This window comes from Sapajus apella, unplaced genomic scaffold, assembly GCF_009761245.1.
Source record: "Sapajus apella isolate SASKATOON/1434 unplaced genomic scaffold, GSC_monkey_1.0 scaffold43, whole genome shotgun sequence".
NCBI lineage: Eukaryota > Metazoa > Chordata > Mammalia > Primates > Cebidae > Sapajus > Sapajus apella.
In genome coordinates this window covers 1,092,526-1,115,818 of record NW_022436983.1, presented here as the reverse complement: position 1 = coordinate 1,115,818, position 23,293 = coordinate 1,092,526, and the positions used below count along the sequence as shown (strand labels likewise).

The following is a 23,293-nucleotide window of genomic DNA, read 5'->3' as shown; positions in this document are numbered from 1 at the left end:
ACTCTGCTTCCTTTAAAAGAAGTGCAGGGATAGTAAGGTACTTCACTGTTCAGCAAAGCAGAAATGACTCTCTTAGCCTCTAAACTAAAACTCTTCGCTGTGATGTAAGAAATGAACGTCTTCAGTACTGGTTCTACCAAGTAGAAAATGAATTCGTGGGATGTAGGTAGTAAAAACATACTTGTAACAACTAGTTTGTAATTCTGTTGTACAGCTGCCCATCTGCACTGAATGCCTGAAAATGACATGTGTGACAAAGTTAAAGGTTATGAGGAGGGCTAAGACACTGGGGTTACGGAATGGGTGAAGCCCAAGAGGTCAAGGTGAACTGCCATGGACTTTACTGTCTGCCCACGTCCCTGTACTGCTCCAACTTCCTGCTGATGACGACGGAACTAGAACAAATGGCTGGGGTTCCTGCAGGGACTGGTTCCTTAAGAAGTGATATGAGAGAAGTCTTCTTCTGTCACTCTTTATGGGTGTTCTTGTTTTTTGTTTTTTAATTCTGCACTCGACTGACCACTAAGGTCACTGTGACATAGCAGAGAGGATCTGTATAAGGCAGACACGTACAAGTCCCTTCTCAATTCTACACGGCTATATGGTAGCAATGCCTGAAAAATCAGGAAGATAGCACTCTAAATACTGTATCTAGCTAAGGAACACCTTGTCAGCTTTTGTGATCTAGCACAAAACCACACGTCTTGTGATCTACCAGCTGGGCTGTGGTAATGCCCTTGACTTGAGGCTTAAAAGCTTTGGTTGGGACGTAACTTTGATGTATTGTCTTTCATTTCAAACTGCAATTATTATCCTTGGGTCTGGCATCATGTAGAGTGCTGCCAAAATTAGATTATGGTTAATTTATAAGACAACTTATTCCCCTTGGTGTACCACCACGAATGTTGCTACTCTCAGCTTTGCATGTTTGCAAGATCGAAAAGCCACGGCTGTTTGGTTTACAAGATGTGGGGATAAGAACCATCTGCCTGGTCTGGTGTTTCTTTAATTAAAACTTTAATTACAGATATATCTCTACACAGATACGTGCAGTCTATCAGCTCCTATTCCTAATTACCTGTGCTAATGAGAAATGAAAAGAGAGTTAATGTTTGCTGAGTGTCTACTATGTGCAAGGCCCCATGATCAGGTGCTCCAAAGTGAACCAGAGCAGGCATAGTAGATCCCAGGTCAAACCTTGTCCAAGAGTTTCCCCTACCAGTCCTTTTCCTACCATTACAAAAGAGGGACAAAAGTCATTCCTGTTTCTCTTTTGGAAATATGAAAAGCTTAGAGGTATAAAGTACTCAAAAGGATTCACACAGCAGAGAGAAAAGGGGCTGGATTCCCAAACATGTGAATAGTCCCAAACTTCGAATAATCGAAGTTCTGTGGTTAGTATATGCAACAGTCTGTCATATGGAGTATTTCCAACCCCACCTGAAGATGTGTTTGCAAAGAGAAAAATCTAGTCTAATCCTAGGATTCTGAGGTGCATCACACAGCGCAACGGTAACCACAGCCACAGTTTCCCAGGGAAACAATCACCACAAATGAGAACAAGCAGGAGATGTTTCCTGTTATTTCCTGACTGTGCAGCAATGTTGCTGCCGACCTCTCCTTCATTCACTCCCTTTCTACCTAGGGCAAATCTTCATTAAGGAATGACAAAAATATCTTTCCACACCTTCAGTTTCTTAGGCTCCTCAAAAGCCTCAAGCAGGATTAAACACCATCAGGATGGACCCTAAAGCAGCCCACTTGGTGGTGCCAAGGCCAACAGGACAGGGTCTAGGGCACACCCAAAGCTTCCGGACTTTCACACTGAAGAAGTCCCTGCTTACCCTCAAAAGTGCCCTAACCTTCTATCATTTGTTTCCATGAGAGGGGACCACAGGAGGAGGATTATTTTGACTGTTTCTCCAATGTATCTAGAGGCAGGCAGGCAGTGCAGCAGCTATGTTGTCACACTGGCTCTGCTTCCTCCTTCCCAACTCTCACTCAGTTAAGGACACAGAGGAGAAGGGTGAGTCTTGGCCTGGAGGTGGGTACTGAAGACACACCTTCCTCTCTCAGGAGTGGGTTCCTCACCACCAAAAATGAAGGGTCCAACCCAGATGATCTTAGACCTCCCAGCTCTAAAAACTATGCAGCAGATATGCTAAAAGCCTAATACAAGAGACCTCTTGAACGGTCCAAATCCATCTTAATGCCCAATATTCTGTACTATTCAGTGACTGAAGCCTGCCGTTTCTCGACCTATCTAAATCTATTAGACTAAATTACCTAAGCTCTTCAAGATAAACCACTTAAGTTAGGACAATCACAAACAAAATCTAACAATTTTCAAGCTAATGAGGGCAGTGCCTACTTCTTTGAAAGACAGATACTAAGACAAATTAAGAAACATTCATTTGGCCAGGCACAGTGGCTTACCGCTGTAATCCCAGCACTTTGGGAGGCCAAGGCGGGTGGATCACCTGAGGTTAGGAGTTTGAGACCAGCCTGGCCAACATAGTGAAACCCTGTCTCTATTAAAAATACAAAAATTAGCCAGGCATGGTGGCAAGCGCCTGTAATCCCAGCTACTCAGGAGGCTGAGGCAGGCAAATCGCTAGAACTCAGGAGGCGGAGGTTTGCGGTGAGCCACGACCGTGCCATTGCACTCCAGCCTGGGCGACAAGGGCGATCTCAAAAAAACAAAAAAAATTAATAAATAAAGAAATGTTCATGTGAACATCAACTATATGGAGGCACCTGAAGGGTTTCAAGTACTTCACAGTCTGATGACAGATACACTGTAACTATACGGTAGATGAGGCTGGGCACGGTGGCTCACACCTGTATTCCCAGCACTTTGAGAGGCCGAGGCAGGCAGATCACAAGGTCAAGAGTTCAAGATCAGCCTGGCTAATATGGTGAAACCCTGTCTCTATAAAAATACAAAAATTAGCTCAGCATGGCAGTGCATGCCTATAATCCCAGCTACTCAGGAGCCTGAGGCAGGAGAATTGCTTGAACCCAGGAGGCAGAGGTCACAGTGACCCAAGATCACTCCACTGCACTCCAGCCTGTGGAGAGCGAAACTCAGTCTCAAAAAAAAAAAAAAAAAAAAAAAAAATGGTAGATGTGGGAAAAAAAGAAAACAGGGGAAGATGGAACTATGGAGGAGAAGAAAAGAAGGGAACAATAAACCCATAAACAGAGGAGAAGAAAAAAGAAAAATGAAAGAACAAGAAAGCAAGCAGAGCCCTCTCCTTCATTTCACTCTAAGTTCAAAGCTGGTTTCTGTGGTGATCAAGTGCTCACTCATGGAAGAAGGTATTCTACAGGGTGGATGCCAGGAACTTTTCCTACAGAAACAGTGCTAACAAATGATGGCTGAACTAAACTGGCCCATAAAACTCATTTTACCTTACACTGGAATCAACTGCAGAATTAACAGCACTGACCCACACTCCAGAAGCACAGATACATATGCACACAATTTAAGAACCTATTTGTTTTCTTCTTTACAAAATAAACTTCCTCTATTTCTGAACCTATTGATCTCCCTAGAACAAGTCTCGGGTGGGGCAAGTGTTTTTTTTTTTTTTTTTTTTTTTTTTTTTTTTTTTAATGGATTATTTTAAAAGCTGTACAGAGGATTCTGGATGTGCAGCCAGGACTGAGGAAGCCACTGGTTTAAGAGTCCCTAAAAGTGCCACATATATGACAAAGCCCTCCATGGGGAGCAGGGAGAAGGGCAGTTGTTGAAGCCAGCCAGGGGCCTTCAGAAGTTAGGGGTGCTGTTATGTTAAAAGGTCTGATGGCTGAGGGATGATAACGCATATAACTGAGGTTCCTGCAACCAAAAGGGCAAAACCGTTTCTTGGGAGTGGTTCGGCCAGGTTTGCAGATCAATGCAAGGCAGCAGTGCAGTGACATGAGTGGCACTTGGATTTAAGTGCCAGTTTGGCAGTTTACTGAGGGTGTGAGTCTGGGTGAATTTATTTAACCTACCTGGGCATCAGCATTCTCATGTGCAAAATGGGGTGAACATACCACCCACCTTGTAGATAAATGTGGATAATTAAAATGTATTGAGGCCGGGCGCAGTGGCTCACACCTATAATCCCAGCACTTTGGGAGGCCAAAGCAGGCGGATCATGAGGTCAAGAACCGAGACCATCCCGGCCAACATGGTGAAACCCTGTCTCTACTAAAAAATACAAAAATTAGCTGGGCATGGTGATGCATGCCTGTAGTCCCAGCTACTAGGGAGGCTGAGGCAGGAGAATCACTTGAACCCAGGAGGCGGAGGCTGCAGTGAGCTGAGGCTGCACCACTGCACTCCAGCCTGGCAACAGAGCGAGAATCCATCTCACAAAAAAAAAAAAAAAAAAAAATGTACTGAAAGCCCCAGGATGAATATGTAACAGGCATTCTTACACTCTCAGGAAAGGCAGTGACGTCCCTTCCACCTCACTCAAGAGGACACTGAAGCCTCACGCAGCTGCATAAAAACCCCGAAACAGTTCATTACTTCTGACTCCTTCAAAGCTACCTCAACAGCTTACCGAGAATAAAAGGGAACGAGAAACGCTTGTCCCTCCACAGCCAAAAACAGTGAAAAGAAACTATCAACAAAGGGTTAAGGAGCTCTTTGTGATCTAAACTTTTCTTCCTAAGAGATTAAAAACCCAGATTTAACTATGCACGCGAACTTCCATCTGTTTTAGAGGTGCTTAATTACCATAAACTATTCAGTTCCTCTCTCTAAACATACAAGGGTCTCTAAGTCAACGTTAGAAAACCACAGGGAGAATTGTTTCGAGTCTAGTTTTCTGTAAGGTGTCAGTCCCCCGCTCAGGTCTTCTGGATGTGAGGATCAGCCACACTACACAGCAGGCACTGCTCTAAGCACTTGGTGTCCATGTGCTCAGCTAACCCACTAGGATCCTTTGGTGGGTACTATTATTATCATCCCCAATTCAAAGAGGGGAAACTCAGGCACAGAGAGGTTGGGTGATTTGGGTCACTCAGGCACAGAGAGGTTGGGTCAGACCACTTTCAAGAGGTCAAGGTGGGATTCGAACTAAGGCAGCCTGGCTCCAGAGCCCATGGTCCTGCCCTTTTACCACCGAGTTCACTACCACTGCCTCTCAGCATGACGCTTATGCCTGCCAACAGCATAGCCACAGGATGAGGTTCAATTTCAAAAGCACCTTTCTTCTGAGTTCCCAGTGTGTCTGTCATACAGTTTCATTTATCCTCCCAACAACCCTAAAAAGCAAGTGGGAGACACACAGTATCTACATTTCACAGAGGATAAAACAGAAGTAGCATCAATGAAATGTCTTACAACTCCTAAATTTTAAGTCAAACAGCTAATTTCACTGTTTTTACACCAAAATGAAAGTCTGTTGGAGTATTTCAGTTTTGTGTGATTACCTCAACAGATACCAATAACACATCCAGAGACTTTGCTAGTCTGAAACAGGTTATCTGACTCTCCGATGAAGGCTTTTCTCAATGAATCACGTTTACAAAAACATCCATTGGCTTACAACCTACTGAATGTCCTAAATACTAACCAAATAAACAGTGCTCATTGAAAATAAGCCATAAATGTGTCCGTGTACTAGCTCTCTTAGAAAAATGAGGTTATCTTAAAATGTATGAAGCAGAAAACTTAAAAGAAAATCTAACTGATCTAACAGCAAAATAAAATTAAGAAAATGAAAACTTTTCTCGTCTTCACCTGTTAATGTCCCTTTAGCTCCTACTGGACTTACAAATAAAGTACTGTCTACCTCAAAGGCAGATGGGAGCCCCAGGAAAGCCGATTCCATCAACAGGGAGCTGGGAACCTCCTGGGGACCATCAACCAGCTCATCCCTCAGGGGTCAGCTGGTTCCAGGCTGCTTGAGCACCAGGAATGGAGGCAACAAACAGTCATGGCCTCCTGCAGCCCTGGGCTTTCATGTACCATCCACTGAGCCAGATGCCATTCCTTTAGTGCTAGAAGGACACGGCATCAAAGGAACAAATAAAGGACATACCTAAGGCAAAAAAGTCTGTGGGGATCAGGAAAACATGTCAGCACAACTGTGAAAGGCATTATTTTAAAAAAAAAAAAAAAATCACCTTAAAATTCAAGGTTCAGCAAGAAAGTTGCTCCTGACTACTGGGACATTATAAATCACAAGGGCTTTATAATCACAGGCTGTTTTACCTATTTGTATTTCTCAGCTCTGATATTTTGCAATTCTGTGAAAAGAAGAAATACCCAACAGGCTAAAGGCAGCTTTTCAGGTATATAAGTATACTAAGCAAAAACAAGCTTGTGAGCCTTGAACAAAAGTGTTTGTGAGAGTTCCAATCGCCAGTGAACAGCTAACCACGACTAATTTTAATTTGTGGTTCTAATGAATGATATAAACTTTTATAGGTATCAACAAAGCTCAGAGAGGACTTAAATCCATTTCAGTGCTCATTTAGCGGCTTCAGCTGTGTGCAATTAAAACATCAGCATTAAATGTTAGAGAATAAAATAATGAGACACTTAAAAAGTAATCTGTGCTTCAGTGGGCCATGCTGAGAGAATTCACGATTTTTTTTTTTAAGGACATGATTTCTTAAGAGTATCTTGCCAGTTCAAAGAATTGACTCAAGTTTAATTTTTGTCTTTTGTTTCTGGTTTGTTTTGCTTTAGATTAAGAATTTTCTGAAAAGAGGAATACAATAAAAATGCATTGTTTGAAAAACAGTCATGAAATTCCATATGGCAGAAATCAGTCTGGTATTGAGACCATCAGGGCTGACTGACCAACCAGGTTTTGGCAGAGACAAAAGTATATTTTTTGGTCATGTTAAAATTGCTGCTCGTTCTTAACTTATGCTTCAAATTAAATAAATATTAAAGGAGTGGAGAAAGGTGAATTTGGGTAATGAGACAACTTTGTATTTTTCTAGTCCTTAAATGAAATGTAAAAGTCTAAGCTTTTTCTCCCCAAAATACTTCAGAATACGAAATATAATCTGAGGATGTAGAATGTGGCAGCTAAGACTAATAAATTCAAGTTGCTACTATTTCTGAAAGAAAGACAAATTACTCTGCAGAGGAAGGGGTATGTGGTGATGGTGATGGGGAGGGTGTATGTGTGAGAAGATGAGGGGCAGTGGTTTGGGTGGTTTGGGGGTAGAGGAGAGGTATGGGTGTCCTGGCTGTGTGTAAGTTATATGTAAATACCAAGTTAATTCAGCTTCTGCAAAACATGAATAAAAAAGGAAATATACTGTATGGGGAAAGGCACTCATTAAACTTAAATTTTAAAAGGATGAAAACACAGATTACACTTTATTTTAAAACTCAAATGAATTTTAATACGGAAAATGAAGACAGCATTTTGCAAATTTATCGCTCAAAGGGGTATCTCTATTTGAGGAAATCAGCGTGTTACACTTTGAGAGATGAAATGTTACAGCTTGTACACCAAAATTAAAAAATGAAATTAAATTAAAAAATGAAATGGTTACCAAGGTAATGCAGGTCAGGGGATCAAAGGTGAAGGGTCACACATTATTAAAAAGAAATCCAAAAGGACGGCTGCATCATGATCTCTGCAAAACAAAGGAGCTCCAGTAAGTAAAACTAGTATCTCTGAGAATTTAAAATCAAGCTCTTGAAGATTCCACTGTAATTGAACCCAATCATTCCTGATGCTGTGTAGAGCCATTTTTATTTACGTACAAAACCACACTTTAATTACCTGTTACCAACATTTTTTTTAATTTAACCATTCAATCATTAAAACACAAAATATCTTCAACTGAAAGTGACCAAAAGTGTTGATATTTCTATTTGACCCCACAACCTGTTTTCTGGAAATGACAGTGTTTGATAAGTTGCCAACATATCAGAAATCTAATTTGGTCACAGCATGGTGAGTTTTTTCCTCTCCTCAAGGAATGAGTTCCAAAATTGAGTTTTTGCAAATTTGTTTCATTTGAAGTAGCTGCATAAAATTTCCATTATTGGAACATTTAGTATAACAATGTTCTAGAAGACAGCAATAAAGTGATACATGATAAAATAAACTGTATAACTATATCTATTAAGATCTGTTCTCACATTCAACTTTCACTTCACAAGGGGAAAAAAAGACATTTTAAGCAAAACAACTTGCTAGTTCTACTGGAATTACACAGAATTAACAGAGGCTTGACATGAGGAATATCTACAAGGGTTTTTATGTTTCCCTGTATCTGACAAGCTTCATTTCTTCAATACATGTTATTATTTACTCACTTTCCCCATTAACAAACTAACGTAGTTTATGTTTTTTAAAAGGATACAACTATAGCTTTGTTTTGAAACATGAAGCTACCACCCAAATCATAACCAAATTTGCAGTAATGGTAAGCATGATAATTAACGGTTACAGTAAATAATTTCAGTCTTCATTTCACTAGTATATAAAATGAACAGTATCATAACACAATCATCTTTAGTGTCTCCTCTCCGAAAATTGAGGATTTAGCAGGCTATATGCTCCCTGGTTTACGGATCCAAATTCCTTAGTGCTTACTAGACAGCGGACTCTACAAAGCAGTGTAAATAATGGCCTGCCATATAGGATAGTCCATGGGAGGAGAATAACCAGGAAAAAGAACTTAGTTACTGCTCTTTTTACAAGAGTCCCCACTTGCCATTTCTTCTTCATTCTCCTACTTCCATTGTAGCCCACAGTATTTAACATCTGAGTTAACCTTGTTAAAAGTTAAATTCCAAAAACACTTAGATATTAATATACAGACAACTTCCAAAAGGATTTTATTGAAAGAAACAGGATAGTCTTTCTAGAGGCTTATGGCAATCAATAAATAAACAAACTCTATAAATGCCAGATGTTCGTTCCTGTGATTAGGTTTTGTTAAAATAACTTGCAGAGCTCATGCACTGGGTCCGAGTGTGTTAGTGCCCTAAGGCCATGTTTCGAAAAACACATTTTTTTTTTTATTTTTTTTTTTAGTTTCATAGCTACTGAAAAGTAAACTAGCATTTCATTTCTCTGGAATGTTCATCTCACATAAAGTCTGTTACACATGTGTCTGTTGCTGGGAGGCATGCAAGCAATTCTGAACACTATAGAAAGAATCAATACCCCATCAAAACAATGCATATGTTGTTTTAGTGGCATCATTATTTAGGCCATTTCATCATGTTTGTAACCAAAAAACAAGAAGCCAGCAGTGTAACACTGGTCAAGTTTTGTTTCCCAAAAATATTTTGTATTAAAAAGGAGAAAAAGCAATCCTGTTCAGATCAACTAACTCTGTGTACCCCCTTCATTACTAAAACGTGTATGTATTAAATAACAATCGCTTCTCGACATCAAGATGATGAAGTACTCACAGATGCTTTTTTAAAGTCTTCTAAATCATCCTCAAAATTTACCAACTCACGCACACAAAAAAATGTTAGCCCAAATCTATCAGCTTAATCTCCGCCAAAAGTTTCAGACACAAGACTACCTGAACATGATGTCATCTCCACAAAGTCAGGAATTAACTCTTTGAGTGCCTGAATGTTACAACCAACCAAATTCCCATATGGGAATGAAAACAATCGCCCCACCTAAATACTTAGCAGTTCTGACAAAATGGCTGCAAATGAAATTATGCCAATAATGATAACATTTTAGGTGATTCCAAAAAATCTATAAGGATTTTAGCTAATATTTTCTACATGAGTTTGCTATTTAGGGAGAAGAAGGTAAAGGCTACTAGTTTACTATGTCCCTCATAGTCAAAGAACATGGAATATAATTTATTAGGTAAAAAGAAGGCTAGAAGCCTTCCAAGGGGCAATGCAACCCTAGGGAGTAATTACTTCCACTTAAATGATGACAACAAAGGCTGATTCTGAGTCCAGTCTGTTTGCTGAGGCAAGTATATGAGCCACACACATTTCCCCACAGAAATAACACTGTAAAGAGGAATTAGATTTGACACCTGTCGATTTCACCTGCTCTGAACTCTGTGGTTATTGGACCTGACTAGCTTCTCTCCCCATTAAGGGCTGGCTAAATCTTAACTTTGGATACAAAGCCCTCTCTTCAGAACCTCCAGTCTCCCTGCCCCACTCCCAGGCACCAGCAGCAGTACCTGAGGATCCAAACTTATCCATCTCCCTTTCTCTTCCAGAAGCCTCCCTTTCTTCAATAAGGCACAGTCAGCTCATGACTATGAATGGACTGAATTAATACACACCAGTGCATCAACAGACTGAGAGTGAGGGGTTTTCATTAACCCCAAACACATCACCAACTGGTAGAACTACTAGGCATTTTTACATCAAAGGGTACAGAAAGCTAGTCCTCCTCAGGAAGACTTGTTACATTACAGCTTGTCTCTTTGTAACTAGTAAGTGAATTAGACAAGAAATACTCAAAGACTCCCAAAACCTTATAACTACAGGATACAAGCTATCCCTAATCTAAAACTGGAAAACTATCCCTATCTGTGAGTTACATGGCTGAAAGAAGAAACACACTAAGTTTCACTTTCATAAGACCATTAAGCCATCAATGTCACAGCAAAGAATATTCTTTTTTTTTTTTTTTTTTTGAGACGGAGTTTCGCTCTAGTTACCCAGGCTGGAGCGCAATGGCGCGATCTCGGCTCACTGCAACCTCCGCCTCCTGGGTTCAGGCAATTCTCCTGCCTCAGCCTCCTCAGTAGCTGGGATTACAGGCACGCGCCACCATGCCCAGCTGATTTTTTGTATTTTTAGTAGAGACGGGGTTTCACCATGTTGACCAGGACGGTCTCGATCTCTTGACCTCGTGATCCACCTGCCTCGGCCTCCCAAAGTGCTGGGATTACAGGCGTGAGCCACCGTGCCCGGCCCAGCAAAGAATATTATTTTAGGGAAATTCTCACCCATATTAAGCTCTAACTACCTGGACAACATTTTATAGGAATACCTTTTCCAACAAATTCAGTTTGTATTCTATGTTAAAAATCTTTCCCCCTCCCCCATCAAGGAGTAGTATTTAAGCACAGGGAATTGGTTCACTTCTCAACTAAACAGACACAGAGCAAAGAATGTCATTTCTAGTAAGCTTAAGTCATGACAGAAATGCTGCCATTTTCACCCCAAGCATATTACTTTCCAAAAAAATACATGGAAGAACTGGAAATAAATGAAAAATAAAGAGCCAAGAAAATGCAGAGATATAGAAGCTAGGAGACAAGTTAAGAGATCCATTAAGATAAAATCCTATACTTTTTTTTTTTTAAGACAGAGTCTCACTCTGTCACCCAGGCTAGGGTGCAGTGTTAAGATCTTGGCTCACTGCAACCTCCGCCTGCCAGGTAAAACGTTACACAATTCTACTAACTCTTTACAAAATGGTTATTAATCCAACATTATATAATGCTTTCTGCAGCAGAAACTAACCTCAGCAGGCATATTCAACAATTAAAAAGAACTACCCAGGCTAGGCACGGTACTGTGTCTCACGCCTATAATCCTACCACTTTGGGAGGCCGAGGCAGGAGGATCGCTTGAAGTCCAGGTTTGAGACCAGCCTGGGCAATATAGGGACATCCCATTTCCACAAAAAAATAAACAACACTAGCTGGGTGTGGTGATACACGCCTGTAGTCCCAGCTACTTAGGAGGCTGAGGCAGGAGGAACACTTGAGCCCAGGAGGTGGAGGTGGCAGTGAGCTGAGATTGTGCCACTGCATTCCAGCCTGGGTGACAGAGCAAGACCCTGTCTCAGGGGGGCTGGGGGAAACACAGCAAAAAGGTGATTACAATGATAGGAAAAAATCTATTATTTTTAATCTATACATATAAATAAATAAATCACCAGCATGCCATTCAACAAAAAAATGCATTTGAGCTATGTATGCCCTACAGTTTAGTGGGGATTACATTTTTATTACCATTTCATGTTAGAATTCATGTTAGTCTTTCTAGCATGATAAAAATGCCATCTACTGAAAAACCAAAGAAAAGCTCAGCCTTTGGCTTTCGTGTCTGTGGCTCACTCGCAAGCGCCCGGCAGGTGCTGTCCTTCCTTTCTCTCCCCCACCTGCCAGCAGGCACCATCTCCACCTATATTCCAGCCTTTCTGAAAATATCTTTCCTGTCAAACTCTTCCAAGACGATCTGTTCGGAGACATCTGCCTGTTTCTCAAAACTTTCTATAAATAATCCTGCAACCTGTACCTACAATCATCTATTACTTCCACTATACTCCTCAAAAAGAAAACAAAAGAGAAAACTACGAGTTAAATATCTTTCTACCTAGTACTTTATCCTCAACAACGTAACTTTTTCCCTAATAACATCAAAACTTTCACAAAAGGGGGGGAAAGGTGGGCACAAGGAATTGCAAAAGGCACCAGGAAACTTTGGAGAGTGATAAACATGCTTGGTATCGTACTGTGGCAATGGTCGTGCAGTGTACACAGATGTACACTTGTAAAACATACACGACAATGTGCAACTCAGTATGCCAATTATACCTCAATAAAGCTGCTTAAGAATGGTGGGTAGGGAGCCCAAGACAGGGAGGCTGCCCCCTCCGTGTGCTTTAGGCGTGCAGCCATGCTGTGGCCGTCCACGCAGAGGAAGCCAAGAGATCATGAGGAAGCCCATGGGAGCCACCATCCCTGAGCTGCTAGTCTTCTTGTTACATGAGACAATAAAAGAATCCTCAATGTTTATGAATATCGAAATACATAATAAACACACATATGGTACATCTTTAAAACCCTTAGGGTTGATTACTAATTTTCATGTTAGCCACAAACCTGAAATTACCATATTTTCTAAAGCAAAAGTCCGGGCACAGTCTGACATAGTTTCTCTACAGAAAGACTATTTGAAATCAGCTTTAGATATACTCCTATTTTTGCAACTGATATGCTAATCCACAAAATATGCTTAGATTTTTTTTCTTCCGACTGGCCTGCTGCATTAAGCCAACTCTGTCAGAGCCTAGATCCACTCCTTTCCCGTGCTACCCCTCTACCCACTAGGAAAGAAGGATCATATCAAATTCCTCCCAAACACAAATGATATAAAAAGTAAAACAACAGGGAGACCAATTCACCCACTGTTGATTTTATTTCCACATTACTTGTTTTTAAACTTACTAGCCAGGCATACCAGGGTTCACTTTAATCTTTCTACGGGCTTCCTGAAGGGCAGTTTGGATCATGGAGAAGCTGACATTTCCCATTCCCTTTATTCACTGATTCTCAAACTTCAGAATGAAAAAGAATCCACTATCTAAATAACATCACTTGCAAAAATAGTTTTCTGAGTCCTACCCCTAAGAGATTATAATTTAGAGTATAATTTAGCATACCAAAGAAGTGGTTAAGGAATTTGCATTTTTGGTAAATCCTCTAGGTGAGTCTGATCGGAAGTTCACAATCCTCATTTTCATACTGCCCAGAGAGATCTAACTTCACCCGCCAGTCCCAACACACACACACACTCCTCAACATGGGCACCAAGCCACAGGTGTCAAAGCTGCTAAAATGTAAATTAAGAAACAAATTCAAGCTGATAATAGCTTAAGGTAATCATCCCTCTAAAGACTACTAAATTTTTTTAAGTGCCAACAGATACCTAAAAAGTCTTTACAATTTTAAAGAATAAAGCCACACTGAAAGACGGGGTGGCTCCACAGAATGTAGGGAGTCCTTTCTAGGCTTTAAATCACGCCATGTGCTTGAACCTGGGTTCAGGTTCTAGCTCTCCCACTTACTACTTCTGTGATCTTGGACAAAGTAATTTTTCAACTATCCTTTCTTCATTTACAACATGAAAACAGTGACATTCCTACCTCACAGAGTTCCTGTGAGAATGAACAAAAAATAATTATTGCAAACTATTTAGGCTAGCACTCAGGACCTCAAAAGCAAAAAACACTGGCTCTGTGATTACTGTCATTATGCTGCTCATCTTACATTCCTTTTCTTATCTGATTCTTTCCACAACTTACAAGGGAGACGCTGCTGTCCACATTTTTGCAGATGGGTAGAGGTTAAGCTCAAGAGTGCAGATCTTAAAAATGGCAGAGCCAGAATTCAAATGACATCTGCCCAAATCTAGCCTAACCACAACTGAAACACTGAAGGATCTGTAAGTTTCTCCCCGGCCCTCAACAGGCTCAGTACGAGCACTCATATCCCCACACTCAGCACTAGGCCTGGCAGACCCAGGTTCCCGATAACTGTTTGGTAAATAAGACAATGAATGAATGGGTCCTCAGGAGTGTCAGAGGCTGAACACACTTTCTAGATCCACTACTGTACCCATTACAGCACCTTATGTGACACATTCTAAAGGATACATGTGGGATTTAAATCAGTGTACTAAGAAAAATAAATTCGGGCCGGGCGCGGTGGCTCAAGCCTGTAATCCCAGCACTTTGGGAGGCCGAGGCGGGTGGATCACGAGGTCAAGAGATCGAGACCATCCTGGTCAACATGGTGAAACCCCGTCTCTACTAAAAATACAAAAAGTTAGCTGGGCATGGTGGCGCGTGCCTGTAATCCCAGCTACTCAGGAGGCTGAGGCAGGAGAATTGCCTGAACCCAGGAGGCGGAGGTTGCGGTGAGCCGAGATCGCGCCATTGCACTCCAGCCTGGGTAACAAGAGTGAAACTCCGTCTCAAAAAAAAAAGAAAAATAAATTCAAGTACCTTTTTGCATACCTGTATGCTAAAAATGAAGAGTGCTTTCCGTCAAAAGATAAAATTCACCCATTCAGGTCAGGCACAGTGGCTCACACCTGGAATTCTAGCACTTTGGGAGGCCAAGGCAGGAGGACTGTTTAAGCCCCAGAAGTTTGAGAGCAGCCTGGGCCTTTTAGTGAGACCCCATCTCTATTAAAATTTTTAATATTTTTTAAAAATTTCACCCAGTCAACAACTATTTATCAAGCATCCCCTCTGGCACAGGCTTGGTATAGGTAACAGGGACACACAGTGATGAGCAGAGGCACGTCTCAGCCTTGCCCATCCCAGCATTGAGGAATAATTCCGACACAGGACAAGTAACTCCCAGCATCAGGGATGCAGTGTGGCATACTCCAGAAACACCCGGTAAGAGTGCCTCATGGACCCTGCAAGGGGATGGGAAGTGTCCCCTGAAAAAACAACATGTAAACGGCATGTAAGTGGGATCTGAAGGAAAACAGGGTGGAGAGAGACCATCATTCTAAGAAGAGGCAACAACATGACTTAGGGAGCTAAGAGTGATGAAGGAACTCGGGCAAGAAACCAGTGGCTGGAACAGAGGACAAGGCAAGAGGGGCAGAATAGCTGACAGGACTGAGTTCAGGCAGGCCCGGCAGACTGTGTCTAGAAGGTGGGGTGGTATCTCAAGTACAACAGAAAGCCACTCAAAGGCTTGGGAACAAGAGTACCACTGACCAGCTGGCATTTTTAAAAGACCACAGAGGCATCTGGGTGGACACTGGGTAGGAAGAGGCAAGGGCACAAGCAGAGCATGAGTCAGAAGATCTCTCGATGCCCTCTGGGCAAAGGCAATTGTGGCTTGGACTGCAGCAGTGGCTGCAAAGAGTGACTTAGACAAATTTATTTGGTAAAGTGAACCAGCAGGAATTGGTTTGGATTCAAATCAGATAAAAAGAAGAGAAGGCTGGTACGGTGGCTCACACCTGTAATCCCAGCACTTTGGGAAACTGAGGCTGGTGGGTCACGAGGTCAAGAAATTTAGACCATCCTGGCCAACATGAAGAAAACTTGTCTCTATTAAAAATACAAAAAATTAGCTGGGTGTGGTGGCACACACCTGTAGTCCTAGCTACTCAGGAGGCTGAGGCAGAAGAATAACTTGAACTCGGAAGGCAGAGTTTGCAGTGAGCCGAGATCATGCCACTGCACTCCAGCCTGGGCAACAGAGCAAGACTGTCTCAAAAAAAAAAAAAAAGCAAGTGTCAAAAATGCCAGTAATTTTATAGTGAAGAAATCTAACAAACACTACCTGAGTCATGTGATTTACATCAGTAGTAAATCATGTTGAGAGCAAGGTACCCTTGATATGATGTGATGAGAATGGCACTTTACCTCTGTGGTCTTCCTTCCCAAAAACCCATCATCCAAGTCTAATCACGAGAAAAACATTAGACAAATCCAAACTGAAGAACACTGTATAACATACCTAGTCGGTCAAGGTCAACAAAAACAAGAAACATCTAAGAAACTGTCAGTCTAATGGAGCCTAAGAAGATATGACAACCAGATGTAATGTGGCTTCCTGAATGGGATTCTGAAAAAGAAAAAGACTTTAGGGGAAAACTAAGGCAATCTGAATAAAGTGTAGAGTTCGGTGTAAACAGTGTGTCAGTACTGGCTCACTGGTGTGAAAAATGTACCACAGTAATGTTAGCAGGGGAAACTGGGTGTGGAGTGCACAGGAACTCTCCTTAATATTCTTCAGACATTTCTGTAACTCTTAAAACTATCCTAAATTTACTATCCTAAGTTTACTTTAAAACTGACCCCCAGAATTTGACTTGATCACCTGGGAGACTCAAGTACCCTTCACTGCGGACACGGGAGGGGACACAGGAGGAAAATCATGAAGCTCGGTCTCAGACATGAGGCCAGAGCAGCGATCAGACACTCAGCAGAGACAGCAGGGAGGCAGCTCTGGAGTGGGGCTCAGCACAGGGCTCTGAGCAAGATATTAAATGTCTTCACTCCTCTCTCCAACCATACACACACAGTAACTCTGTATTGTGAGGGATGTGCTGGTTGATTGTGCTAATCATTACACAATGTATACACACATCAAATTAGGTTGTACACTTTGAACATATACACCTTTTATTTGTCAATTACACTTCAAGAAAGCTGGGGAAAAGTTTGTCATTTCCTTCAGAAACAAATTAGCGTTAATTCTTATGATTTATATATTCTTGTCACCTCTATGCTTTTTTTTCCCGGAGAAAATAGTTCTCTTTTTCATGTATAAGATGATGCTATTTGATTAAGTCTCTTTGACTCGCTTCTTTCCAAAAGCTGGCCAGGCACAGTGGCTCACGCCTGTAATCCTAGCACTTTGGGAGGCCAAGGCAGGTGGATCACCTGAGGTCAGGAGTTCGAGATCAGCCTGGACAACCATGGTCAACATGGTAAAACCCCATCTCTACTAAAAATACAAAAGTTGGCCAGGCGCGGTGGCTCATGCCTGTAATCCCAGCACTTTGGGAGGCCAGGGTGGGCAGATCACTTGAGGTCAAGAGTTCGAGATCAGTCTGGACAACCACAGCCAACATGGAGAAACCCCATCTCTACTAAAAATACAAAATTAACCAGGTGTGGTGGTGCATGCCTATAATCCCAGCCAAAGGAGGCCGAGGCAGGAGAATCGCTTGAACCCAGGAGATGGGGGTTGCAATGAGCCAAGATCATGCCATTGCATTCCAGCATGAGAAAAAAAAAAAAAAATCCGTCTCAAAAAAAAAAAAAAAAAAAAAAAAAAAAAAAATTAGTTGGGCGTGGTGGCGGATGCCTATAATACCAGCTACTTAGGAGGCTGAGGCAGGAGAATCACACGACCCCAGAAGACGGAGGTTGCAGTAAGCTGAGATTGCATTGCTGCACTCTAGCCTTTAAAAATAAAAAGACGAATACTGTATGACTCCACTTTATGAGATACTTCGAATAGTCAAATTCATACAGACAGACAGACAGCAGTAGAAGGGTGGTTGCCTGACGCAAGGGTTAGGGAGAGTGGGAAGTTACTGTTTACTGGGTACAGAGTTTCAGTTTTACAAGATGAGAAGAGTTCTGGAGATGGATGGCACAGCAATGTGAATGTACTTAATACCACTGAACTGTACATTTAAAAATGGTTAAGCCAACACATTTTATGTATGTATATTTTACCACAATTTAAAAAATTTGTAAAGCAGTCTGGCTCTCCTAATATTAAATCCGTATCTGTCGGATACAATGACCTGTTGTGAGAAAATTTTAAAGCTAGAGAACATTAGCCTAGAGCAGCACTTTCCAAATACTGCCCTACTGATGTGCAGTTCAATGTAAATGGGTTACACGTGTGCCTTGTGAGGAACACTCAGCCACTCTAACCCCTGACCAGCAGTTTCTGACCTCAAGGATACTCATTCATTCTCCAGTATGTCCTACAAATATTCTTATTTTTAATGTGTTCTAAGATATGAGAAGTCATGGCTGAAGAAATAAGGGTTAGAGATCACTTCAATTCCATCTTCGGTGGCAAGAAAAGTTGCCTTAGTTTGCGTTAACCTACAACTTCTGCTGCCAAAGGACAAAAAAAGATTATGTGATCTTACTGAAAAACAAGTAACAGAGATCAGTTAGATAAACAAATGAATCTCTACTGTAAAGTCACACTTCCATGGCCGGGCACGGTGGCTTATGCCTGTAATCCCAGAACTTTGGGAGGCCGAGGCGGGCAGATCTCTTGAGGTCAGGAGTTCAAGAAAAACCTGGAGAACAAGGGGAAACCCCATCTCGACTAACAATACAAAAATTAGCCGGGCGAGGTGGCGTGTGCCTGTGATCCCAGCTACTCGGAAGGCTGAGGCACTTGAACCCAGGAGGCGGAAGTTGCGGTAAATTGAGACTACATCACTGGGCGACAGAGCAAGACTCTGTACCCAAAAAAGAAAAAAAAAAGTCATACTCCACTTCTGACAGTTTTGGATTTTTTTGAGATGGAGTCTCACTCTGTCACCCAGGCTACAGTGCAATGGCGCAATCTGGGCTCACTGGAACCTCTGCCTCCCGGGTGCAAGCTATTCTCCCACCTCAGCCTCCCGAGTAGCTGGGACTACAGGCGCACACCACCACGGCAGACTGATTTTTTTTTGTATTTTTAGTACAGACGGAGTTTCACCACATTGGCCAGGTTGGTGTCAAATTCCTGACCTCAGGTGATCCGCCCGCCTTGGCCTCCCAAAGTGCTGAGATGACCAGGCGTGAGCCACTGCGACCAGCCCTGATAGATCTTTAAGAGCTGAACAGAAACAATTTCTCTTTACAGTATGTTAGAATGACAAAAACTAAATCAGTGTATAAGGAAAGAAAAAACAATGTGGTAATGTTGTAGACACAGAATAAACAGATCAATGAACAAAGAGTTCAGGTAAAAAAACCATTTATTTGTGGCAACTTAGCACATGGTAATCACAGTATCTCAAATCAGCAGAAAATGATCTTTGACTCAACAAAAGCATCCTATTTGGAGAAAAATGAAATTAGAGCTCTAACTCACCCTACTCACATATTTTTAAAAGTTTAGCTATATTAAACATCTAAGGATAAAAATTCAAAACAGAAAAGAAAATCTAAGGAGAATACTTAATTATTGGTGTGGGGAAGACTAAGTACACATGCTACCAAGGCCAGAAAGATTCGGAGTTTGGGAGCATGACTCAAGGACTGGCATGAAGATGTAATGAGTAAGAAAACAAAGACTGAAATATAGATGACTCAAGGGAGAAAAATTATACATGCTTTTTTAAAAAGAAAAACATAGAAATCAGAAAGAAAAAGAACGAAGAACCTACTAGAAAAACGACAAAGACAATTATAAAAAGTAGTATCTAAAAAATTAGCATAAATGGTCAAGCCATACTAACCTGCAGGAATATACAAAGAAATGGACATTAAAAAGAGGTATGAGTCTTCCACCTGTTGGGCTGAGAAAGATATAGAAGGCTGACAACACTTGCCATTGGTAAGGGTTTAGGAAAACGGATGCTCTCACTTTTGGCTAATGAGAGTCCAAATTGGTATTATACAACATTTCTTTTCTTTTTTTGAGACAGGGTCTCCCTCTGTTGCCCAGGCTCACTGCAGCCTTGACCTCCTGGGCTCAAGCGATCCTCCCACCTTAGCTTCCTGAGGAGCTGGGACCACAGAACACACAATCACGCTCAGCTAATTTTTCTTTTTTGTAAATCCAGGTCTCCCTATGTTGCCCAGGCTGGTCTTGAACTCCTGGGCTCAAGTGATCCTTCCACCCAGGCCTTTCAAAGTGATGGAATTACAGACGTTGGCCACTGCACCTCCCTTGGTACCACATTTCTAAGGGCATATGGCAAATATTTACACTCTGACAAGCACTTCTGACCTGGAACATAACTGGAGATGTTAAGTACATCACTTATTATAAGAGCAAAATATGGGGACAACCAATAGGGGATTGGCTTAAAACTTTTTATGAGGCCGGGCGCGGTGGCTCAAGCCTGTAATCCCAGCACTTTGGGAGGCCGAGGCGGGTGGATCACAAGGTCAAGGGATCGAGACCATCCTGGTCAACATGGTGAAAACCCGTCTCTACTAAAAATACAAAAACATTAGCTGGGCATGGTGGCGCGTGCCTGTAATCCCAGCTACTGAGGAGGTTGAGGCAGGAGAATTGCCTGAACCCAGAAGGCGGAGGTTGCGGTGAGCTGAGATCGCGCCATTGCACTCCAGCCTGGGTAACAAGAGTGAAACTCCGTCTCAAAAAAAAAAAAAAAAAAAAAAAAAAAACTTTTTATGGAACATCCATGCTATGCCTTTATGCACATACACCCACACACATACGCACTGACACAAAAAAGGTCCAAAACATATTGTGTAAATGGAGAGAAAAAACAGGGAAGCTGTATACAATTCCTCTTGTGTGTATGTATACTCAAACATATATACATACAACACACACACGATTTACATAGGCATTTGTAAAGTCCAAAAAAAAGGATATAAATCCAATTGCTTACAATGGTTATCTCGTAGAATGTACAATTTTAGAATAAAATGAGTTTATAATCTCTACACTAGAATTTTTTCAAAAACCATTTATTACTAAGTATGTATTTTATATATAATAAAATAATTTCTATGGGAGGGAAAAGTAATCTTTGGCAAATAGGCAATAATGATTTGTACGCTCCCTTTCTTCATTAATACATAAAGTCCTTTCAATATAAGGCAGCTTCCAGTTATGACTGAATGGTCTTACAACGTCCGTATTATGCTTTTAGACAAAAGAATGCTCTATACTGAACGGTCAAAAGTTAGATCTTTTGATTGAGCTACGGCAAAGTTATATATGACACTGGAATTCTCATATAAAAAGCGTAAGACTCAAAAGAAAATGAAGGGAAAAAAAAGCATAAGACTCAGCAAATAAAGAACAATCTTCTTCATGCATGCCTAAATTAGAAGGAGCTATAGCCTGTCAATACGATTTCGGACACACAAGATCACTGTGAGGCTAAACGTAGCAAAGATCCATGAAAATACTCACTATAGGATCAGACCAATTAATTGGTCAAAAAAAGTAGCTGCAAGAAATATAATTTATTTAATATATAACCACACCAGTATAATGTCAGCTAAGCTGGTTTCTGTAATGGGCTTAAAACAATCACAACACCCTACCAGCACCACACACACGCACCACTGTAAGTCAGAATAATGCTGAAAACAAGGCAGGTTGTAACAGAACCTCAATATACAAAGTAATATATAATCTCAATTTTATTTTAATAATACTGAAAACAGTCACCTCTTAAGTTGGTTATGTCCCTAAGGATAAGTAGTTCTGTAAATTATATTAAGGTATCTAAGAAACAAACACACAGTAAACAAAACTAATGCCATGAACCAAAGCTAATTCAAAGAATTTGAAATACATTTGAACAGTTAAAATCCTTTAAAAGCAAAAACAACTGTAGTTTGAGCTGGGGATATCAGCACAAACATCCCTACAACATGTCTTCATTCATGACTGACCTTTCTTCAGTATCCCACTACTCGTTGCTTCCCATTCCTGGGATCTTGAATCTTTAATTCATTCACATAGCAATTATTTATTGAGCATTTACTATGTGCCAGGCACCATTCTAAACTCTGGAGATGCAGCAGTGAGTAAAACTAAAATCTCTGCCCTGGCATATCTTGCATTCTAGTGGCATCAAATCCCATCAGTGCCACCCACTACATAAAATTACATCCTTCTGGCCACCCCACCTCAACATCCCTACATCTCCCATTAATAGGCTCTATTATTTTTTCTTTTTACAATGCACTTGGCAGATTATTTTCTTTTCAGTGTCCCCCCTTTAGAATATTAAGCTCCAGAAGACTGGAATGTTTTTTATGTTTCATATGTTACAACAGCTTAGAATACTGCCTCTCATACAGACATTCAAATATTTGTTAAGTTAATGAATGCCTTCTCTTCCCTCTTTGGTCTGGCTCTCCCTCCCAATGAAAGTTACTCCCTTCTATCTTTTTTTTTTTTTTTTTTTTTTCTGGGATTATTTTTTTTTTTGAGACGGAGTTTCGCAGGCTGGAGTGCAATGGCGCGATCTCGGCTCACCACAACCTCCGCCTCCTGGGTCCAGGCAATTCTCCTGCCAGAGCCTCCTGAGTAGCTGGGATTACAGGCATGCGCCACCATGCCCAGCTAATTTTTATATTTTTAGTAGAGACGGGGTTTCACCATGTTGACCAGGATGGTCTCGATCTCTTGACCTCGTGATCCACCCGCCTCGGCCTCCCAAAGTGCTGGGATTACAGGCTTGAGCCACCGCGCCCAGCCTGTCTTATTTTGTAAACAAAACACGTGTCCTCCGTCCTACAGCCCAACCCTACCTAGCCTTCTACTTTCTAGCTTCTTTGAAGACGCAGAACTGCAGTAGTCTGTACCAACTATCTCCACGTCCTCACTTTCACTGCAACTGGTTTGGTTTTGTTTGTTTGGTCACCAAAGACTTCATCTGCAAATCCAAATTTATTGTACTTTTTTAATTGAGCAAATAATTCGTATTCACTACAAAAGTACACAGAAAATGGCATCACATGCCATGCAATGACTTAAGCCAGAAACCTGGGAGTTATTCTCAACATTCCTCTCTCTCGTAGCCCACAGTCAGTCCATCATCAGTTCTGAATGATTCTATTTCCAAACCCCATCTCCAAGCCATCCAGTTATCTCCAGCTCCACTGCTGGGCCTTGGCGCCACCTCCACCATTAACTTTCACTGGATTCCTGCAAATTGCACCCAGTGGTCTCTCAACTTCAATTCTTGCATCCAATCCCCTGACCACTCTGCACCCCACACGGAGGCTGTAAAATGGCAAACCAGTCCATGAATCTCCTATTTCAGAGCTCTATCATGGGCAGCCCTTCACGGGGACATCTCAGTTTCCAAGGTAGCCTACTGCTGCTACAGCTGCAAGCAGCATGACCCCTGCTGTGG

At 41.5% G+C, this 23,293-nt stretch overlaps 1 protein-coding gene across 22 annotated transcripts in view; it reads right to left on the bottom strand.

Moving 5' to 3' along the window:
• The window catches only part of CAMTA1 (calmodulin binding transcription activator 1), a 954,794-nt gene that overhangs the window by 860,929 nt on the left and 70,572 nt on the right, over positions 1–23,293 (bottom strand). For 3 of the 22 annotated variants that reach the window (XR_004275912.1, XR_004275914.1, XR_004275915.1), the window contains one exon: positions 7,522–7,605. The exons of 16 other annotated variants lie outside the window; for them this stretch is intronic. Coding sequence is in view for 1 of the 6 variants with exons in the window: in XM_032301139.1 (XP_032157030.1) it covers positions 7,597–7,605 (9 nt within the window). In the remaining 5 variants the exon portion in view is untranslated. Of the gene's footprint in view, positions 1–5,795; positions 6,004–7,323; positions 7,606–23,293 lie in introns of those variants that run through there. 3 more of the 22 variants (XR_004275911.1, XM_032301139.1, XR_004275913.1) reach the window with 2 other exon arrangements.